Source organism: Colobus angolensis, unplaced genomic scaffold, assembly GCF_000951035.1.
Source record: "Colobus angolensis palliatus isolate OR3802 unplaced genomic scaffold, Cang.pa_1.0 Scaffold219, whole genome shotgun sequence".
Taxonomy (NCBI): Eukaryota; Metazoa; Chordata; class Mammalia; order Primates; family Cercopithecidae; genus Colobus; species Colobus angolensis.
Window position 1 is genome coordinate 2052438 of NW_012115366.1, and position 22238 is coordinate 2074675.

General features: G+C 51.3%; 1 protein-coding gene across 1 annotated transcript in view; it reads right to left on the reverse strand.

Moving 5' to 3' along the window:
• Window positions 1-22200, reverse strand: part of EBF4 (early B-cell factor 4) — a 69408-nt gene extending 47208 nt beyond the window's left edge. The window contains exons 1-6 of the mRNA XM_011943425.1: window positions 22064-22200; window positions 10544-10700; window positions 10245-10308; window positions 10018-10073; window positions 8273-8346; window positions 6653-6721 (exon numbers count right to left, since the gene is read on the reverse strand). Coding sequence (XP_011798815.1) covers window positions 6653-6721; window positions 8273-8346; window positions 10018-10073; window positions 10245-10308; window positions 10544-10700; window positions 22064-22200 — 557 coding nt within the window. The remainder of the gene's footprint in view (window positions 1-6652; window positions 6722-8272; window positions 8347-10017; window positions 10074-10244; window positions 10309-10543; window positions 10701-22063) is intronic.
• Window positions 22201-22238: the final 38 nt, after the last annotated feature.

A 22238-nucleotide genomic window follows, 5' to 3' on the forward strand; every position in this document is an offset into this window, starting at 1 on the left:
AAAAAAAAAAAAAAATCAGCCAGGCATAGCGACACACATCTCTAGTCCCAGCTACTCAGGAGGCTGAGGTGGGAGGATTGCTTGAGCCCAGGAGTAGAGGCTGCAATGAACTATAATCACATCATTGCTCTCCAGTCTGGACAACAGAATGAGACCCTGTCTCAAAACAACAACAGCAACAACAACAAAAAGCCGGGTGTCGTGTCTCACACCTGTAATCCCAGCACTTTGGGAGGCCAAGGCAGGCAGACTACTTGAGGTCAGGAGTTCGAGACCAGCCTGGCCAACATGGCAAAATCCCATCTCTGCTAAAAATACAAAAATTAACAGGGTGTGATGGCGCACCTGTAATCCCAGCTACTCAGAAGGCTGAGGTACAAAAATCACTTGAACCAGGGACGCAGAGGTTGCAGTGAGCCGAGATTGCACCACTGCACTCCAGCCTGGGCGACGGAGTGCAACTGTGTCTCAAAAATAAATAAATAAATAAATAAATAAATAAGCAAACAAATTAAAAGATGTTCAACTTCAATAGTAATCTGGAAAATGCAAATTAAGGCCATCACAAAATTCCCTGTACACCCACTAGGTTGGCAAACAATAAGAAGTGTGACATTATTAAGTGTTGGTGAGGATATGGAGCAATAGAAACTCAATATTGTGGGTGGGAGTGTTACTTAGTCAAACCACCTTGGAAAACAGTTGACACTAACTTGTTAAGATGATCATGTGCGTATCTCATGACCTGACAATTCCTGTCCTAGTTTATATCCTAAACAAACTCTTGTATTTATTCAAATTAAGAGACACAAACAAGAATGCTCATAGCAGCTTTGCTTATAATAGCAAAACCTAAATACAAGACAGATAAATCTCAGAAATATGCTGAATTTAAAAAAAGCATTGCAGAAGGTTGCCGCAACATGATATCATTTTTTTATAAAGTTAAACACAAGCACAACTAAACTACACCTACACACTTTTTTTAGGATGATGCAATCTGTGATGAATTTTTTTTTTAACAAGGAAGGTCATGATAAACACAAAACTTGGTTTACCTGTAGGAGAGGGTTAGGCAGTGGTATGAGACTGGGAAGAGCTGGCTTCAGTGTTATTTCTCATGTTCTAATTTTAAGTTTGTTGGTAGGTTCACAGGTGTACATCGGTTATTATACCTTAAAATTTTTATTTTGTTTTATTTTTCTTTTGCATGTGTCATATAGGACATACTAACAAAATATTTTTCAAATGAATCAAACATTTAAATGTAAACAATGAAACCATCTAAATCCTGGAAGAAACCACAGGATACATTTTAAAAATGATACTGGAGTGATAAAGGCCTTTCTAAATATAATGAAAACCCAGAGTATGTAAAAGATTTAGAAACTGGGCAAATTTCATCATAGGCAATTAAATGACTTAAAAAAATGGACAACCCATCACAAAGGGATAATTTCATTAATACATACTCCTACAAATCAATTTTTTTAAAAATCAGTAATTTATATAAAAAGAAGCACATGGTGGGGTGTTGTGGCTCATGCCTGTAATCCCAGCACTTTGGGAGCCCAAGGCAGAAGAATTGCTGGAGCCCAGGAGTTCGAGACCAGCCTGGGCAACATAGCAAAACCCCATCTCTACAAAAAAATACACAAGTTAGCTGGGTTTGTTGGCGTGAGCCTGTGGTCCCAGCTACTTCAGAGGCTAAGGTGGGTGGATGGCTTGAGCCCAGGAGGTCGAAGTGCAGTGAGCTATGATTGTGCCACTGTACTCCAGCCTGGGCAACAGAGCAAGACCTTGTCAAAAAAGAAGAAAGAAAGAAAAGAAAGAAAGAAAGAGAGAAAGAGAGAAAGAGAGAGAGGGAAGGAAGGAAGGAAGGAAGGAAGGAAGGAAGGAAGGAAGGAAGGAAGGAAGGAAGGAAGGAAGGAAAGAAGGAAGGAAGGAAAGAAGGAAGGAAGGAGAAAAGGAAGGAAGGAGGGAAGGAAAGAAAAATAAGCACAGGATATGAACAGACAGTTCATAGTAAAGGAAACACAAATAGCCTTTAAATAGACCCGGTGGGCTCAACCTCACTCAGAGTAAGAGAAATGGAAGTCACTGGGATACCGCTGTTCACTTACACGATGCAGAAATATGAGAAAAAACAGTTAAGGTAACCAGTGCTTGTTGCTGCCGTTTATCTTTCCCAAGATCACTTACCTTCACTCCATGAAGCTTTACTCCTGGATCATTATATACACCCTTGAACATTTGTCCCTGTCATAATTCTTGATTATTTCAATGTCAGTATAGACAGATAATTCTTCCAATGCACTCTCTTCTCCATTCCGTGAGCATCTATTCTCCAAGGATCTTATCTCCACCTTCCCTGGCCACGCATTACCAATTCAACCCTGAATCCCATCTGCAGGCAACCCATTCTCCATGCAGCTAATATCCAGCTCAACCCCTGTCTCATATCTCAACTCCAACAATTCTTTGGCCCCATCAGAATCGACGTCCACACTCTCATCATACTCCTCTCTTTACCCAGCTTAAATCTTTCCATTTTTAAAAAATAAGTATCCCCTTGCACATACATTTCACTCTCTTGCCCTCTCATGTTTCCTTCTACTCAACTGACAAACCCCTAACTCTGGTTTTATGCAACCACTCACCTACCTATTCTGCACCTGCACCTGTGCAGCTCAACATGGCTGGAGAAAGTTATCACCAAATTTATGATCATAAATGTCAGGGATACCCTCAGTGCTGCTTGTCAATCACATGACATTCATCCCCCTGGTTCACTCACTCTCTTGGATAACTACATCACGCCCTCTAGTGTCTCCCTCTCTATCCTTATCTTCAACTGTTGACCTTGGTTCTTAGTTCATGGAGAAAACAAAGCATTCAGAAGAGAACGTCCAAGCTCCCACTTGGATATACCCATTTATCCACTTCTGTGTCCATGTTCTCTGTCTTCCCTGCTTTTCCATGGATGAACTGTCTATGCTCCCAGCTAAAACCAGCCTATCTGTGCACTAGGTCCTATCCCTTTTGCCATCTGAAGGATATAGCTTCAGCAATTCTCCCCTCTTTCTTGCATCCTCATTTTTCCCTTCCCTCCTGGCTGTTTCTCATCAGCATATGAGCAAGCTACATTTTTTCTAGGCCATACACTGTGCTCCAGCCATCATCTGATTCCTTTGATCTCTTTAGAGCAAAACTCAAAAGAGTTCCTCTACTCATTGTCTCCAATCTCTCTCCTCCTGTTCTCTCTTAGACACAATCTTATCAGGCTTCTGCCTCTTCACTCCACTGAAGTGGCTCCTGTGGCAGTCACCAATATCCTCCTCATTGCTAAATCTAATGGTCAGTCCCTAGTCTTTGTTATCATATCCATGAGCAGCACTCGACGCAGATGCCTCCTTCTTGGAACATTTTCTTATCTTGGCTCCAGGACATGATACTCCCCTGACTTCCCTCTTACCTCACTGTTCATTTCTTCTCATTCTCCTTTGCTGGTTCCACGTCTCAATGACCTCTAAATACTAGACACCCCAGGATTCAGTTCTTAGGCCTCTTCTGTTTGCTATCAATACTGATCCCTTCGATGATTTTATTCATTCAAATTTACATCTGCAGCCTGAACCCTTGTCTTGAGACCCATCCTCATGTTTTCGGCGGCTTTTTCAGCTCCTCACTTGGATGTTTAGTGAACATCATAAACATAACATGCTCAAACCAAACTCCAGATCTTTCTCCTCCAAAACCTGCTCTTCCCCAAATCACACCTTTCTCAGGAAACTCTATCCTTCTAAGTTGATCAGGTCAGAAACCTTGGGGACATCTTTGAATCTTTGACTCTCTCTCTCTCTCTCCTTCCATAACAAATCCTGTCAGTCCTGCCTATGAAATGAAATGTACACAGAAGGCAGCTGCTTCTTACAACCTCCCCTATAGCATCCCTAGTCTCAGCTTCCATCATCCTTCACCTGGGCTATTGTACTGGCTTCCTAACTCATCTCCCTGCCTCGTACAGGTCATTGTCAACATGGCTGCTACAGTGATCTTGCTATAATATAAGCCAGGTCTTATCATTATCAACACTCCTCAATGGGTTCCATGTCATGCCAAAGCCCTTACAGTGATCCACAGGCGTGGCCTACATGCAGCCTATAAGACCCTGCATGGTCGTGCCTTCCTCTGCCCCATTCATTATTTCTGACAGCATTTCCTCCTACTATCTTCCTTGCTCCAGCCACCTGGGCCTCCTTGTTGTCCCTTAAACACAGCAGGCACACTCTTGCCGAGAACATTCTTCCTCCAGATACATAAATACATCACTCACTCCCTTACTTCCTTGAGGTCTTGGCTCAAATGTCATCTTTTCAGTCAGACCTTAAATACCCTAAAGCTTCAAACCTTCTTTCCTAGGCACTCCGAGATCTTCCTCAATGGCTTTATTTTTCTTAGCTGTTATCACCATCTAACATGCTATGCATTTTACTCATTTAGTTTGTTAATGTCTATTTCCCCTACCAGATTGTAAGCCCGTGAACACAAGGCTTTTTGTCTATTTTGGTCATTGCTTAATCCACAGCATATAGAAAAGATCTTGGCACAGAGTAGATGCTCAAGAATTGTTGATTGAACAAATAAACAAAAATACTTAATACTTAATTGGCCAGAGTGTAAGGAATAGGCATTCTCAAAATTGCTGGTTTCAATGCCGTTGGTATAACCCTTACAGAGGTCGAATTGGCAGTAACTATCAAAACTACAAATGCACATATTCTTTGTCCCAGCAATTCTACTTAGTAATAGCCTTCATATAAATTTACACATGTGTGAAATGACACACGAACAAAGTAATTCACTGCAGCATTTTTAAATCCCTGAAAGGGATGAAAACAACCAAAATGTCCAGCAATAGCCAACTATTTAAATAAATTATGGCATACCCATACAATGAAATATTTTGCAGTGGCAAAAAAAGAATAAGGAGACTTCTTGTGTCCTGATGTAAACTCCCAGATCTAAATTTTTCAAGCAAAAAGAAAGGTGCTGAAAGTTGTGCTTCCCGCCACCATTTTAATTTTAATTTAATTTTATTATTATTATTTTTTAGACAGGATCTCACTCTGTTGCCCAGACTACAGTGCAGTGGCATAATCACAGCTCACGGCAGTCTAGACCTCCTGGGCTCAGGTGATCCTCCCACCTCAGCCTCCTGAGTAGCTGGGACCACAGATGTACACCACCATGCCCAGCTAATTTTTGTGTGTGTATTTTTTGTTGAGACAGGATTTTACCCTGTTGGCCAGGCTGGTCTCAAACTCACCAGCTCAAGCAATCTCCCTGCCTCAGCCTCCCAAAGTGTTGGGATTACTGGCATGGGCCGCTGCACCCAGCCACTGTCACCATTTTTATAAAAACAAAAGGAAAGGGTACAAAAAGAACATATAACCGTTTTATTGCATATGTGCAAACTGTCTCAGGAAGGATAAAACAGAAAATGGTAACAGTGGTAGCTTATTTGGTGGAGAATGGATGGGTTGGGAGACAGAGGCGGGAGACAGTTTGCTGTAAACCCTTTTAAACTTCTTGAATTTTTGCACCTATGAATGCTTTTTCTATTAAAAGGAGAATAAGATATGGCTTATGTTCCTATACAGAATATCTAAAATACATCGTTACCAAAAAAAAAAAAAAATAACATGTACAGTATGCTCTACATAGGGGTGGAGGGAGACTTACTTTTCATTAATTACTGTTTCGTACCATTTGAATTTTGCACCTTATTTATGCATTTCCTCTTCAAAAAGAAGTAGGCCAGGCACAATGGCTCATGTTTGTAACCCCAGCACTTTGGAAGGTCGAGGTGGGCGGATTGCTTGAGCCCAGGAGTTCAAGACCAGCCTGGGCAATATGGCAAAACCCGGTCTCTACCAAAAATACAAAAAATTAGCCAGGCGTGGAGGCGTGTGCTTGTAGTCCCAATTACCTGGGAGGCTGAGGTGGGAGGATCACTGGAACGTTGAAGATTGAGGCTGCAGTGAGCCATGACCACACCACTGCACTTTAGCCTGGGTGACAGAGTGAGATCCTATCTCAACAAAACAAAACAAATACACAAAAAAGAAAATAAAGAAATAGAAATCATGTTGTGCAAATGCACTTTCACATACATCACCTTGACAACTCTGTGACTGAAACCCACCAGCTCTTTCCCCACTTTTCCAGAGAAGGAAATGAATGTTCAGAGAAGTCAAGTCAGACAGCACAGGGGTGAACTGGGAACCTGAACCCGGTTTTTGCTGACATGACCACGCCGGCCACTCTACCTAGGCAACCCGTCCTTGAGTGCTGGTTCCTCCCCTCCCTTCCCACCCCATCTCAGCCTCCTGCCCTCCCCGGCTCTTTCTGTTAGGGAGCTGGGGAAAGCAGCTCCAGAAAGTTGGCCACCAGGTGTCTCACTCAGGGGCCACGGCTGGAGGCTCCCTGGTGCCTGGCAGTTTCTCTCTCTGCTCAGAGCCACCCAATCTGGTGCCCCGGGGAGCTGGCTGCTCCGCTCCTTCCTTGAGCCTTGGTGCTCCACGGTTGAAAACAGCCACCCCGCCCCTACTCCCCTCTGAGCTTCCAGGCCCCCTCCCCGAGTCTGTACCTGTCAATGATGACGGGGTCTGAGGGCGTCTCATTCCGGTTGCCACAGCTCTTCCGGTCACAGCACCGGCTGAAGGAAAGATAGGGAAGGAGGGAAGGTGGAAGCCAAGGAAGGAGGCAGCCATGACAGTGTGTGAGTTGTGGGGGGCGCCCTGAGTTGAGGGTGCTGATGTCCTGTCTCGGTTGTGGAATCCCTGGGCTGGAGGGGCTCACTCCCAGGGCCTTGGGGAAGAAAGGCTGTGGCTCCTCCGCAGGGACCCCGAGAGCCTAGCCTGGGGTTGAGGCTGGCCAGAGAGCCCTGCCCCAAAGGCACCTCATTCCTGGAGGACTCAGGAAAGGGCAGGCGGCAGGTCACCTACGGGGTCTCTCTCTATGGAAACACAGTCCACGCAGAGACAGGAGCTCAAACAGTGAGCTCATGAATGACCACAAAGTGAATCTTTTTTCTTTTTTTTTTTGAGACAGAGTCTCATTCTGTCATCCAGGCTGGAATACAGTGGCGTGATCTTGGCTCACTGCAACCTCTGCCTCCTGAGTTCAGGCAATTCTCGTGCCTCAGCCTCCTAACATAGCTGGGATTACAGGTGTACACCACCATGCCTGGCTAATTTTTGTAATTTTGGTAGAGATAGGGTTTCACCATGTTGACCAGGTTGGTCTTGAACTCCTGACCTCAAGTGAGCCGCCCGCCTCGGCTTCCCAAAGTGCTGGGATTACAGGCTTGAGCCACCGTGCCTGGCCAATAAATGGCCACAAAGTGAATCTACCAGTGAAAGCAGCATCCACACCAAGAAGTGCTGCGTGGCCAGCAGCCCAGATGCCAGTCATACCTCTTCCTTGTCACTCCCCTTTCCAAGGGTAGCCACAGTTCCAACCACAGATTTATTTATTTTAAGTTTATTTTACTTTATTAATTTTTTTAGAGACAGGGTCTGGATCTGTCGCCCAGGCTAGAATGCAGTGGTGCAATCATAGCTCACTGCAGCCTTGAACTCCTGGGCTCATGCGATCCTCCTGCCTCAGCCTTCCAAGTAGCTGGGATTACAAGCGCCTGGCTACCAACCACAGATTTCAGAACGCTGTTCTCTTTTCCATGCATCAGGAACTGCCTCTGAGGACCCTGTATGACTGGCATCTCCTGGGGAGACCTTACTAGAAATGCCAAGTTCTTGGATAATGGGGAAAAGGGAGCCAAGAGCTGTGCACCCCCTCACTCCCACCCTGCCCCACCAGAGAGCTGCCCTAGGGTTCAAAATTTCCTCAAAGATTAGCTTCTCAGCTAATCCCAGAGGCCTTCCCAGGCCCTGTTCCCACATCCCCAGCAGCCCTCCCCTAAGCTTTATTAGCTAAGCTTCCCAGTGGCGGCAGGAGGCCTCTCTTACAAAAACACTCGGAGAAGCCACATAAACAGGCCAGGCTAATGGGGCCTCAAGGACCCTCTCCTCAGCCAGCGCTGTGCCCAGGGGCCTCACCCCTCCCTTCATCACCTGCCACCAGGCTTCTCCAGGGAGCAGCAGCAGAGAGCAGCCAGGGGCAAGGGCGGCGAGGGGGCAGGGCCTGGGTGGAGTCCTCAGCAACGCCTTGGCAGAGGGACGAGGTGTGAGTGACATGGCCATCTCACCTGCACATGATCTCATGGGTGAGCAGCACTCGGCACATTTCGGGGTTCTTGTCCTGCCCCTCATAGATGATAGCCTGGGGAGAGGGAGGTGCACAGGCTGGAGGGGAAGGAAGCTCCTCAGGTGCAGGTGGCAGCACAGACGGGCCTGGCCTCTCCCAAGCGTAGGCCCAGGGAGACCCTGCCCCAGGGAAGAGCACGCCCTCTGCCTTGCTCTGGGCTGCCCACGTGGAGGATAATCCCTCCTCCCAAACCGGACCACCACCGGCTGGCAAGAATGGTATGAAGTCTGCAGATTCTGTCCGTCTGCAGGCGGCTCTTTCCAGAGCTGGCTCTGCTTGGGGCAGGGGATTCCCGAGGGCTCCAGGACCAAGGTCAGGTGGCTGGTGGGTAGACATACTCCTGTGCCCACCCAGCACCAGGCCCCTCCCCTCCCCCAGCATCCTCCTGTGTGCATCCTCCATGTCCTGGCGGACCTCTGCTTCTGTTGATGAGTGTTGTCCTTCTCAGCTATCCCTGCCAGCCCAGTCAGCTCCGAGGGCTGCACAGCTGCCTCTTCCCCCTAGATACCTATCGCCTCTTCCCCTATACCATCCCCAGTCCAGGCCTGGTCTTCCCCTGGGACTGCTGCATCAGCTCCTCACCAGTCTTCCAGCCTCCCTCTGCCCAGAAGCAAGAAGTGAGCTTCCTGACTGCAAATCTGCCTCCCCAGTTTATACCCTCTGTGCCTTCCCCCGTTTGTGGGATCCCTCTCTCTGTCGACTTCCTCGAACCCCTTCCACACCTATCCCCTCGACAGTTCCACTGGGCACTGCCTGGCCTGCCTCCCCCAGCCCAGCGGCCATGGCTATTCTAGAAAATCCATTCTTCCCTCTGCCCTGGGATTGGGTGGAGGCTGCCAAAGGACCTGCCTGTGTAGGAAGCCCAGATCTCCACCTTGCATTCCTAGCCCACTAATCTGGCCCATTTGAGACTCAGCCCCCTCCTTGCCAGTATGCACAGCTTCTCTGAAAAGCCCTGAGATTTGGGGCCCTGTCTTGGCAGACTCCATCAGGGCCTATTCAGGTTTCAGTTTCCTCCAGCTCCTTATGCTGGCCTCTGAACCTCCTTCCCGTGACCGTCACATCAGCAAGGTGCTGAGGGTCTGCAGTGGAAATTCTTGGGGCTGTGCCCACATCCCCTTTACTGGACACGTGCACCTTCCCGTGGCTGTGGCTGATGTCTGCTGCAGAGGGCCTCCTCCTGAGAACTGCTCTCAGTGGATAGGAACTGCCTGGTCTGAAAATGTCTGGGAGGTTACGTGCTACCCTTAGGAGTGGTTCCCAGCCAATGACTAATTGATACGGGGTACAAAACCCTGGTATTTGTTTCGAGGGGGGATATGTCTGGTACCCCTCCTCCAGAGCTCCCTGTGCAGTTTTCTGTCCAGCCTGCCTCCCTCCCCTGCTCCTGGCAGCCCCTCCTAGCTCCCCAAATGAACTACCTGCACCTGAGTTCCCATCTAAAGCTGGGCTGCTAGGAAACATGACCCAAGCCAGGGTTTTTGCACAAATATTGTCTTTTCTAGAACAGAGGGCAAGAGCCACACACCCTCCGGCACAGGCTGGGGTGGGAACGGGGGGAGCTAGGCTGATGGGGACGGAGGGCATAGGGAGATGAGGCAGGAACAAGGAGGCTCACTCAGACCAGGGGGGGCAGGGTCCGGAAAGAGAGTGGGATGGGCCTCAGCACCCCCTGCACTGACTCACCTGCTTGGACATGGAATCGATGAGACGCACATAGAGGTCTTGCTCCGTCCGAAGTCCTAGGACGGGAAGACGGAGAGGGCTTGCTGCCAGGGGAGCACAGGCAGCCTCAATGATCAGACCACATCACACCCTCCCCAGGCCTGGCACGTGGGGCATTAGGTGTTGCATAATGCTGCAGTGCCCAGACTTCAGCGGCAGGGCCAGGCAGGGCAGGGGTCTCCACTCACCATTGTTATACACCAGTCGGAGGCGGTAGTGGATCCCATTGTTAGTCTTTTCCGCCCCGGGCTCCTGCAGGGACAAGATGGGAGGATGCTCGGGTGCTCAGGGATCCTCCAGCCTCCCTCGCCCACCCCCTTCTCCTAACCCCAACTTCTTTCCCACCCTTCCAGCCACTCAGCCAGCATCCATCTATTCATCTGCCCCAGTGTGTATGTGTGTGTGTGTGCACGTGCCTGTGTGCGTGTGTGTGTGGTTGTGGGTTCCCTCCCAGGGCCAGTCCCAGCCAAGCCCACGAGCCTCTCACTCGGTCCTTTTCCACAAAGTCGATGAAGGCTGTGCGCTCCACCTCCACAGGCTGCCCCTGACGGTCGTACATGGCCAGCACGAAGTGGAAGAAGTTGGATTTCCTGAGGTTGGAGGGAGGCTGCTTCTCAAAATGTGCTCGTGCCAGACCCACGCCACTGTGGGAGGAAAAGAGCTAGGAAACCACTGGAAGGGCCCCCCAGTGAGAAAGACTCCAGTGCCTCGGGCCAGGCAGGCATGCTGGCCAGGACATGGCTCCAAGATGCCAAGAGTTTAATCCAACTAGACAGGCCCTTTCCAGCCTGACCAGGGCCATCTCGTTTCCAGATAGAGGTCTCTCAGCACTGAGGGCACCCCAGCCTGCCCCCTGGAAAACAAGAGGCACAGTGGTGACTGCAAAGGAGGAGACCCTGTCAGCCTACCTCCCAGGCTTTTCCCTAGGCTGCACATTTTGCAAGGCCAGTCTCCAAAATCAAAAGTATGAACCAATCCGTCTTTCTGACCAGAAGCTCTTGTGACTGCCCTTTAGGGCTTCAAGGAGACCCAGGGGGCCCTAGAACAGATATCTCACTAAACCCCAGCCCAGGCTGAGGCTGTCATGAGCCTGTGGTGTTGCCTGGGGAATGATGATGTCCATCAGACCCTTGCAGACGTCAAACTGGTTCAGGACCACTAGTCTGCCTGGCCTGGGCCCTGGCTGAAGGTGGGGAGCACCCCCAAGATATAAAGGGACCTGCCTCCAGGCTTTGGGACAGACAACCACAGGCTCCCTTGGGCAGGAGGAATTTCTCATCTGGCCTTGCTAAGGGATCTCTCCCGGCTCATCAGAAACCATGCCCAGAAGCAAGGCCAGGGTGAGAGCAGGAGGAAGGGATTCCCTCTTCCCCAAATATCCCCTGCATCCCAATGATACACCAAGCACTGGACACACGGCAACAACTGGGGCTGGAGGCAAATGCCTGGAAGAGGGGAGAGAGACAGAGAAGTATGATATCAGACAAAGGGGCAGGTGCCCCCCGAAAAATGTCACCATGCAAAAAACTCGAGAAGCAAAGGAAGAAAATATTAATTCTTTTTATGGGAGATGAAGGGAAGGCTTCATGGAATGGTGACTTTTCCCTAAGTCCTTGAGGAATAAACAGGAGCTCAATAGGTGAACGAGGAAAAGGGCAGAATAAACAGCATAAGGAATGGCTGGATGTGTAGAGGCTGCTGCTGTACCACAGGTGTCGAAATGTGAAGTGAAAGAAAGTTTGTACTGGAAGTTTGTGCCAGATCATGAAGGGACATAGACTCCGGGGGAAGGGGTTAGATTCTCTTCTCTGAGCCATGGCCTTCCAAAGTGTGTTCCTTAGATCTCTCATGGCTCCAGAACCTCCCTTGAGAAAAGGGTGCTGTGGCCAGACATAGGTGTATGTGGGGGGGCCTGGGACACCCTCCAGGAATGGCCCCTGCTTGAGTTGGCTAGGGCTGGTGCTCTGCACGAGTGGGAGCCAGTCTACAAGATGGTTCCCAGTGATCCCCACTGCCTGGGATTCATGCCCTTAGTTAGCCCCCTCTTGTGTTGGGATTGGCCTGTGGGGCCAGTAGACTATGGCAGGAGTAATAGCATATAACTTCCAAGGTTAGATCATGAAAGCACCGCAGCTTCTGCCTTGTTCTCTCTTTTGGATTAGTGATTCAGGGGGAAGCCAACTGCCATGTCTTGAGGACACTCAAGTAGCCCTATGGAGAGGTCCACAGGGAGAAGAACTGAGGCCTCCTGCCAATAGCCAGCCCTGACTTGCCAGCATGAGCAACCTTGGAAGCAGATCCACCCGCCTCAGTCAGTCCTTCAGACGACTGTGGCCCCAGCTCTCATCTTGCTGCAGCCTCATGAGAGGCTCTGATCCAGAACCACCAGGCTAGTCTGCTCCCTTATTTCTGACCTCAGAAATTGTGTGATAATAAATATTTGTTGTCTTAAGTTGCTAAGTTTTGGAGTCCGTTTTTTTTTTTTTTTTAAGATACAAATTTGAAGACAGAGAGACTTGGACTCAAGATCTGCCCCGTCTTTTTTTCTTCAAGGCAGGATCTCACTCTGTCATGCAGGCTGGAGTGCAGGGTGCAATCACGGCTCACTGCAGCTTCGACCTACTGGCTCAAATGATCCTCCTGCCTCAGTCCTCCAAGGAGGTGGGACTACAGGTGACTCCAGACCCAGCTAAATTTTCAAATTTTTTGTAGAGACGGGGTTTCGCCATGTTGTTCAGACTGGTATTGAACTCCTGGGCTCAAAGGATCCTCCTGCCTTGGCCTCCCAAAGTGCTGTGATTACAGGCATGAGCCACCACGCCCAATATGGAATAATTTTTTTGAGACAGGGTTTTGCTCTGTCATCCGGGTTGAAGTGCAGTGGCGTGATCATAGCTCACTGCAACCTTGAACTCCTAGACTTAAGCAATCCTCCTGCCTCAGCCTCCCAAAGAGCTGGGGTTACAGGCGTGAGCCACCATGCCCAGCTTGGAGTAACTTTTTTTTTTTTTTTTTAAGACAGGGTTTTGCTCTGTTGTCCAGGCTGGAGTGCAGTGGTGTGATCTCCGCTCACTGTAGCCTCAACCTCTGGGGCTCAGGCAATCCTCCTACCTCAGCCTCCTGACTAGCTGGGACTACAGGCACGCACCACCATGCCTGGATAATTTTGTTTACTTTTTGTAGAGATGAGGTCTCCATATGTTGCCCAGGCTGGACTCGAACTTCTGGGCTCCAGCTTTCTCCCATCTTGGCCTCCCAAAGTGCTGGGATTACAGGTGCCAACCACTACACCTCGCCAAATAACACACCCTGCTTGCTTGGCTACGGGGCACTTTTGTTGAGGGTCATGGCTTGGGAAACATGACTAAAGGCCACTAGAAAGTTCTGAAGCCAGGCAAGGCTTAAAGATGCTATGGGGGAAAGGAGGGTGCAGTGTGGAGGACAAGTGAGAGATTGTTGCAGGGATGCAGGGGAGCAAAGAGGATGGGGAACTGCCTTGAGGGCCACTTAGGTCAGCTTGCCCAGGTGCCCATCATGAGCATGCTCTGTGACAATGGCTGCCACAGTCACCACTACTTACTATTTTTCTTCATATAACTTTAAATCAATTTATTCTTTTACTTGACTTCACGCTAAGCCATAACATCTGGGATGTCATGGGCATGAGGCACTTGCTATTGCTTTACACATACAAATTATAATAAATAATAAAATGAAAATGTTTCCTCCTCTTGAAAGCTTGCCCCGGAGCCTCCCTCAGTGGTCCACATGAAATGCTGACTTAGGAGGTAGAAGCTATAAGTCTTCTTGTCCCTGATCAAGATGGAGGGGGGGACCTCCAATACCATTTTTTTTTTTTTTTTTTGAGACAGGATCTTGCTCTGTCACCCAGGCTGGAGTGCGACAGCACAATTATAGCTCACTGCAGCCTCAACCTCCTAGGCTCACATGATCCTCCTACCTCAGCCTTCTGAGTAGCTGGGACTACAGGCATAAGCCACCACGCCCAGCTAATTAATTTTGGAAAGATGGGGTCTCACTATGTTGTCCAGACTGATCTTGAACTCTTGGGCTCCAGCGATCCTCCTGCCTTGGCCTCCCAAAGTGCTGGGATTATAGGCTTGAGCCACTGCTCTGCTCGGCACCTTTCTTTCTGACCACAGATTCTTTTTACAGATGCTCCTTTCCCTAGGAAATTGACTGTCCCTCCATCCTTCCCTGCTCCCTCCACCCCCTCACCCTCAGGCTGCAGTCCTTTCAAGTTGAGGCCTTGATCGCCCCTCACCCGCTCCCCAGCCAGCAAGAGGCAGGGAAGCCCTAAGAGGGCTTTCGATCACAGCGGGGCCCTGATTACTGCTGATGAATATGCTAATGAGGCCTCAACCCTGAGCTCCTCCCTCCTGCTCCCAGGACCAGCTTAACTTGAACTCCACTGGGGATGGGTTCCAGGACCACCTAGTGGGAGAGAAGGTCAGAGGAGGTGGGTTTGTGAAGCAACCCCAGGTCCCTGTGGCTTTTTATCCTGTCATCCAGCCCAGCGAAGGGGCCTGGAAGGCTCTCAGGCAGTGGGGAGGGAGGCTGTAGAGAGAAACGGAGGCCTTGCCAGAGGAGTGGTGGGTGCTGAGAACAGAATCTCCCAGACCACTGGACATGCCCTTTCTACACAGACACCCTGCAAGTGCTCAGGCCAAATTCCAGACTAGTGCAGCATAAATCAAAGATGCTGGCTTGAGCTTCCTGTCCCACCCAAATATCAGCCATTCCTGGGTCCTGGAAGCCCCCCAGCTTCTGACAGGCTGCTGAGGACCAGACCTGGGAAGACTGGCATAAGCCCCAAGCCAAGCTTCCTTCACAGGGTTCAGCATCCCTGCAGGAGGGGATTACACAGGAGCGAGGGCACAGGGACCCGGGGAGGGGGAAGACAGCAGGTTCCCCTGGGGTCTCTGGGCCAGCATCTCCTGCCAGTTGGGGGCATGAAGGGGCTTCCCTGCTTTGCATGCCTGTGCCCTGCCCCATAGTAGGTTTGGTCTCAGTCCACTGCCCTGAGGCAGCCCAGAGCGGCATCCTGCCCTTTCCCACACGGCTCAGTGGGTCTGAGGCACACTCATCCTCCCAGGCTCACACCCACCGGTGGAGCAGCACTGGTTAGTTTACAGCTTCAGGAAAAGATCCGTGCAGTGGACAACAACAGGGCAGTGTTAATGACAGCCCCAGCCCCTTCCAACCAGAGGAGGACTGCAGAGTGGGCAAGAGCCCTGCAGCGCACATGAGGCTGCTCCTTGCCTGGGAATGTCTCCAGTTCACCCTGTTCATAGCCTGCCAGGCTTGGAGAAGCTCAAGGCAAGATGAGTAAAGGATACTTCCTATGAACAAGAGACAGAGAAGGACACAAGGAACAGCACGTTGCAGGGAATAGGGCTCGAGAGCAACAGAGGCAGGTGTGGACGGTGCCTCCTTCTCCTAATTGACCCCATGCTGGATAAGCAAGAAACTCACACAGCAAGGGAGTGGAGGTACCAACAGTGTATCTGTGTAGTGATTTGGAAACACTGGGGTTTGGGGGTGAGACAAAGATGAGAAGGCAGCCTATAGAGGGTGCATTTTCAACAAGTCCACACTGCGGGCACCTGGAGCTCCATCCCATGGGGAACTCTGGAAACAGCATGGAATGTATGCCTCAGCATTATCCAACCAGAGGGATGGGTGAGGGAGCTGGGGTATTTATCCACCAACTCTAGTCAGTCACTGGTGGAGGGCTTCTAGGGCTGTTACTTTTCAGGTACTTCTGGGCTGCTGTGCAAGTGGGCAGAGCAGGCTCTGGTAGCCTGAGCAAGTCCTCAAGCAAAGGGAAGCAGATAACAGCGGAGGAGGCAGACCCTTGACCAAGGGTCCTGAGGGGATGTGGGTGGGTACCAACTGCCAGCCATTCAGAGGCCTGAGGTATGATGGGTGCCAGTAAAGCTACAGCCCCAAAGGTCTGAGTGCAGCTTGGCAGGTATCAGTTTACGACAAATACAAGTAAGAACTGCCTCACCTGGCACATGTAACGCTGGCGCCCATAATTCAGAAACAGCTTATTCACTTAGCATCATTAGCGAACAAACCATGCCACATAAGCGCCTTTTCCAGAGAAATGCAGCTGAGTGACAAAATCAGCCACATTAACCACTTTTGCAAGACTGCAAAATGAATTATACATTTCCTCGCTTTCTTAAAAAGATTGTTTCAAGCACAATGTTCAAAACACTTTCTTCTCAACTCGAGTGTCCTGAGGCAGTGGGACATTTGCTCCTGCACTAAAGAACCCAGATTTGGGAAGAGAATATGCTCACTTTTGTATTTCCACCGTGCCCCACTCACCTCCTTCCCATCTTTCGTTCTTAAATAGGCCGAAAATTAAAGGAGATTGAGACACCAAAAAAGATTTACATTGCACAGATGCATTTTGGTCAGAGTCAACATGCTTTGTAGTGAGCATGGGTGTGCATGGACTTCCTGAGCACTGTTAAGAATCCAGGTTCAAGCCAATACCAAGGGCAATCTGACCTTCACAGCCTAGGCCATTCAGGTAGACTGTGCTCCAGAGTGTACGCAGATGACTGTGGCGAGAAGCGGGAAGCTGCAGAGGTGTCTGACTGCTATTGCTGGGGCTGCCCAGCAGGTCCTGGGAGATGCTCCTTTGCAAGGCTGAGCAGGACACTCCGGGGCCCTTCTCACGGCAGCTGCTCACCCCTACCACAGCATAACTGTCTGGTACAGACAAAGCCCCCCTCACAGTCTCTGTTCTCTCTTCCCAAGGCTACTCATGGCTCTTCACATCCTTGACTACATGCTTGTTATAAATGTGAGCAATTTAGCCACAGCCAGCTCAAATCCCACAGAGGACAAATGACCGAGGCTGGAGCCTTAGCCTCCTCTCAGAGGCACCTCCAGGCCTCTTGCCTTCCCTTCTCCCCACCAAATCCTAACTCTTGGCTGCCTTGATAACTCAAGGTTTTGAGCTGTGCCTTGGCTTGGGCCTAACTTGTCTTTGAGTCTGGGATGCTGGGGCTACAGGGGACAAGCCCTACTTTCATCAGTAATAGGGGGAGGCTCCTTGTTGACACCCCTCATCCCAGGAAGTGGAAGGAGCAAAAACAGTATGACTCCTGCATCTCATCCCTTTCCACAGATTTCCCCAAAGTCTCTCTCTGCCAAGTGCGGCTCTTCTTAGCCCCATCCTGACAGGGCTCCATCAGCCCCTTTCCTCTACATCCCCCCTTCCTCCAAGCATCCCATTGGGCCCCACTCTCCCCTGAAGGCATCCTCTGGACCCCAGGACTGTTGATGATGATCAAGCTGGGCCTGGCATTAATGCCCCAGACAAGATCTATTGGCCTGGCCCTGCCCAGCCCGTGACATGCCAACCCCTGGCCATGCTGCAGACTGGGGAAGATAAAAGCAGCAGCTCAGTGGGGCACACCCACCTCAACAATGCTTGCACAGGGAGGACCTGGTGGCTGCAGAGAGCTGCCCAGAGCCTGTGTCCAGATGGTCCTGCTGGAGATGAGGTTTGGGTCTGGGGGGAGGGTCCCTATTCCCTCTTCCCACTGCCCCAGCACACCTGCCCCAGGAAATTGGTACAGTGACCAAAGTCCCTGAAGGGGGTGGAGAGGAAGCGGGAAGGATCTCACAGGCCTGCTCTCCCCCTCTTCCTCTGGCCCTCAATTCCCCTCAATTCCACCTAAAGACTCCCCACTCCACTGCTCTCTGCCCACCCTCTCGCCACCCACCCACAGGCCTGCCTGCCAGGTCCCAGGCTGAGGATCGGCTATGAATTATTAAAGCAAACAAAAGCATTTCCTAGCAGGGATGCTAGCCTGCAGCTGCTTACAGGAAAGGCAGCCCCAGCTGGCCTCCCTCTCCGGGGCCCTGCTAGTGTGCTGGGACCAGCTCCAGTGGGAGGGCTGGCCTGGGTCCTCCAGGGGTCTCCTCCAAGGGGAGGCCTGGCCTGGGCCCTCCAGAGGTCTCCCCAGACTGGGAAGCATATCAGAAGGAGCTACTTCTGTGCTGAGTGTGCCAGCAGGAGGACTTGGGTCTTCAGGGGAGTCAGGGGAAGATGGGCTGGGGCTGGGCAAATGGATCTCAGAGATAAAGTCCTGTTGGCTCAGGGCAAGGGCAGGGGTCCTTGTGCAGACTTCCCTGGTAGGAAGACCTTGGGAGGGAGAGGGCAGCCCTCTCCACCAGCCTTTCCATCCCCATTGCCTCCAGTTTGAGGGTATGCAGCCCCTCTGCTCTCGCTACCCCTCTTTTGCTCAGACCTTTCCTTCCTGTTGGCAGAGCCTCTCTCACTCATCTTAGCAGGCCTTCTGGGCCTTTTCCTCCCCACCCACTTTCTGTAAAATCTTGGCATTATTGTAAAAGCCAAGCTGTAGAACTGAGCAGGAGAAGCTGCTCCAGTAGCTGATTCCTGGGTCAGGTAGAACCTGGAGTCTTCTAAAGTCAAAAGGGGAGCCCAACACAAGGGGACTTGCGAGCCCTCTGGGAAACATTCCTGCTTCCTCTGGCAGACTGTCATCATCCCCACCCCGCATGGACTGCTTGAGCCTGCCCCAGGTGCTGTGGACACAAGGATGAACAGACCGCTACCCTTGCCTTAAGGGAAGGCCCCAGCTGGCAGGGCAAGGAGGACCGGGACAGGCAGAGGACAGCAGATGCTGGCCTATGGTAAGCATTCGTAGGCAGCACTAAAACCACTGCCCTGGGCATGGTAGGAGGGCACAGAAAGAGCAGGTGCTGGGCTCGGTGGGTGCGGGAGGGAGTCCTGAGGCTGGTGAGACTTAATCCAGGGGATGTGCAGGTGCTGAGGGCAGAGGGACTGTTTCAATAGACCACAGCACTTAACTGGAGGTGCAGCTAATTCTCCAAGTATCCACTGCCTGCCAAGTATCATGCAGAGGAGGCTGGGGAGGAAGACTGGAGTCAGACCATGATAGGCCTTGAATGTTGGAGATATCCATGAGGAAGCAGTGGGGCTTGGGGGATGGTCAGTTAATTTTATTTTATTTATTTATTTATTTTTTGAGACGGAGTCTCGCTCTGTCGCCCAGGCTGAAGTGCAGTGGCCGATCTCAGCTCACTGCAAGTTCCGCCTCCCAGGTTCACACCATTCTCCTCCCTCAGCCTCCTGAGCAGCTGGGACTACAGGCACCCACCACCTAGCCTAGCTAATTTTTTTTGTATTTTTTAGTAGAGACAGGGTTTCACCATGTTAGCCAGGATGGTCTCCATCTCCTGACCTCGTGATCCGCCCGTCTCAGCCTCCCAAAGTGCTGGGATTACAGGCTTGAGCCACCGCACCCGGCCTACTTATTTATTTTTAAGGCACAGTTTCACTCTGCTGCCCAGGCTGGAGTGCAGTGGTGCGATCTTGGCTTACTGAAGCCTCTGCCTCCTGGGCTCAAGCAATCCTCCCACCCCAGCCTCCCAAGTAGCTGGGACTACAGGCATGCTTCACCACGCCCGGTTTATTTTTGCATTATTAGTAGAGATGATGCTCTCTGCTGTTGGCTAGGCTGGTCTCGAACTCCTGACCTCAAGTGAACGCCTACCTCGGCCTCCCAAAGTGCTGGAATTACAGGTGTGAGCCACCATGCCCAGCCTGGTCACTTTATTTGTAATCAGAGAGAGACATGACCAGAAAAAAGTACTTGGGAAATACTGCTTTGGTCCCCAATGCAGGGAAGATGGTTTTAGGGGAGTGGTGAATGGCTGGGGCTAGGCACTGGGCCAGGAGGCTGAGGTGGTAACCAGGGTGCAATTAACTTTCAAGCCAGGGAGGAAGTGGGTGGAGGGCCAGGGGGTTTCATTGCTAAAAGCGGTGGCGGAGGGCACTGAGATTGGGACTAGGACACAGAAAGGAACATTCCTAAGCCTGGACAACCAGGCAACTCTGGGGTGAGGCTTAGGAAGGTGTCAAAGCCAACTCTCGGATCCCAGGGAGCCTTTTGGGAGAGTGCTTCCGTGAAAGTTTCTCAGAGATGAGAGGGAGAGAAACCAGGCAGCAGATGAAGGCAGGGGCAGGGTCAGGGGGAGGAATTTTCATTGTTGCTGTTTTGGGATGAGAAGACCTGCACAGAGGACTGACTGAGCACCAAGATACAACCGGAGTGATAACAGACAACACGAGGAAGAGTGGGAAGGAAGGATGAAGCGGCTCCCTCTGGGATTGGGAAGAGAGTCAGCTGAACAACAAAGTGAGTGGGGGCTCCCAGTCTATGTCCTGAGACAGAGAAGTCTCCAAACTTGGGGATTAGCAGACCGAGCCTCAAGAAAGCCCCTGTTCACATTGCGGAAGCCCTCTGCATCCCAGCAATGTGGCCCTCACAATGTGGGAACTCCTACTGGACACCTCAAGCCCACTCAGCCCCACTATGTGCAGACACCACTGCTGTGGCCCATGCTCTGAACCCCACACAGACTCCAAGGGCACTGCCTCCTTCACATTTGCTTCCCCTTCATCAGACCTGCCTCTGGGTAGGCACAGAGGGAAAGAAATGGAAACTTAACTCCCAGAGGCCCCTGTCAGCACTCCTCATCCACTCTCACAAAGAGCTCTCGCCACACCGCAGGTGGTGGGGATAAAGAGGGGGCCATGTTAAGAAACTGACCATCTCAAATTGAACAAAAAGCCAGAACCAACAGAAGATCAGGCAGGAGGTGGAACTGTAAGCATAGCACAGGAAAATACAAGTTAATGGAAAGAAAAATAGCAAGGAAATACACTAAAATGTTGACAGTAGTAGTATTAGAGAGAAGGGACTAAATTTTTTATTTTCCAATTTTTCTGGAATATAGCTATATCCCTTGTAAAACTTTTGGAAATTAATTCATCCACAAGACCCTTTCTCTTCCGGAAGAGATCAGCTCCAGAGCCCCGCAGCGTTCCCTCCTGACGGCCAGGAAAGGACGTGCTTCAGTTTGCGCATGAAGCGCGGTGTGTGTCTGTTACAGGGTGAGATTGAGGCGTCCTCTTGGGTGTGAATGTGGGCTCCTGTGTCAGGCCCGGTCTGCCCAAAGCCCCCCATTCAGAATCCCTTCGGGCTGCTGCAACAGCTCAGACTTCTAGGAAGCCCAGTGCCAACCTTGTCCCAGCTGTCAGCAGAGCTGGCACCTCCCTAATCCTAAACCACAGTGACTCCCCATAGGATACCTAAATGCCTCCCTCCATGGTCACCGCTGAAGGTGCAAAAAGCCAAGAGGTGCAGGTGGTTTGGGGGCACGTCAATAAACTTTTAAAGTTCGCCTTCAAATCCTGGAGTCAATCCCCTACTAACGTTCCCAGACCCTTGCAAAGGAGTCAGAGGAGACTGGCGCGGGTGCAAGGTTCCCAGGGACTCTCTGCCTTCCACAGGACCTACCAGAAAAACACCTGAGGGAGAGGCAGGGGCCCTGCCCGGTTCTCAGGCCAATCAGTCCAGCCAGACCGACTGATGAGATGAGACCACCTCATCTCTTTGCCACTGTCCAGCCCCCAGCCGCTTCTCTGGCTCTGCATACCCCCATCCTCCAATTCTGAGGGGCGTGGGAAAGGAAAAAGGGGGCTGGGTTTCGTGCCTTTCCTGACAGAGAGTTGTGGAATTGGACAAGGAGAGGCACTGGGACTGCCCAGGAAGGAGGGGCTGGACGTTCCTAGACAGCCGGTGGCTGTGGGTCATGGCTTGGAGCTCTGCCTCTTCTCTCAGAGCCACAGACGGCCCAGCTGGGGTGGCGTTCATCGCCGCACCCGCGAGCGGCCGTCATAAATCCGCCGGGACAGCCTGGAGTGGAGGCAGAAGCCCCGCCCCGGCCCGCCCCACATCCTCAGGAGGCAGCACAGGCGCTCCGGGCGGGGTGGGCGGGGGAGCTCGCTGGGGCCGTCCAGAGTTAGGGCTCCTTCCGCCCCTGGCTCCAGCAGCTCCAACAAGCTGAGCCGAGGCGGCGCGGAGCCGTCCAACCCGAGCGCACCGGGTCTGGTCCCAGTGCTTACCTCTGCGCCGCGGTGCTGGCGTCCAGGATGCCCGCGCCCTGCATCCAGGAGCGCACTGAGCCCAGGCCAGCGGGCAGCAGCGGCTCCTCCTTCAGGTTCAGCCCGCCGCGGGGCAGAGCCTCCTGCGCAGGGAACATGAGAGCGCGCAGTGAGTGGGCGCCCCCGCCGCCCGGGA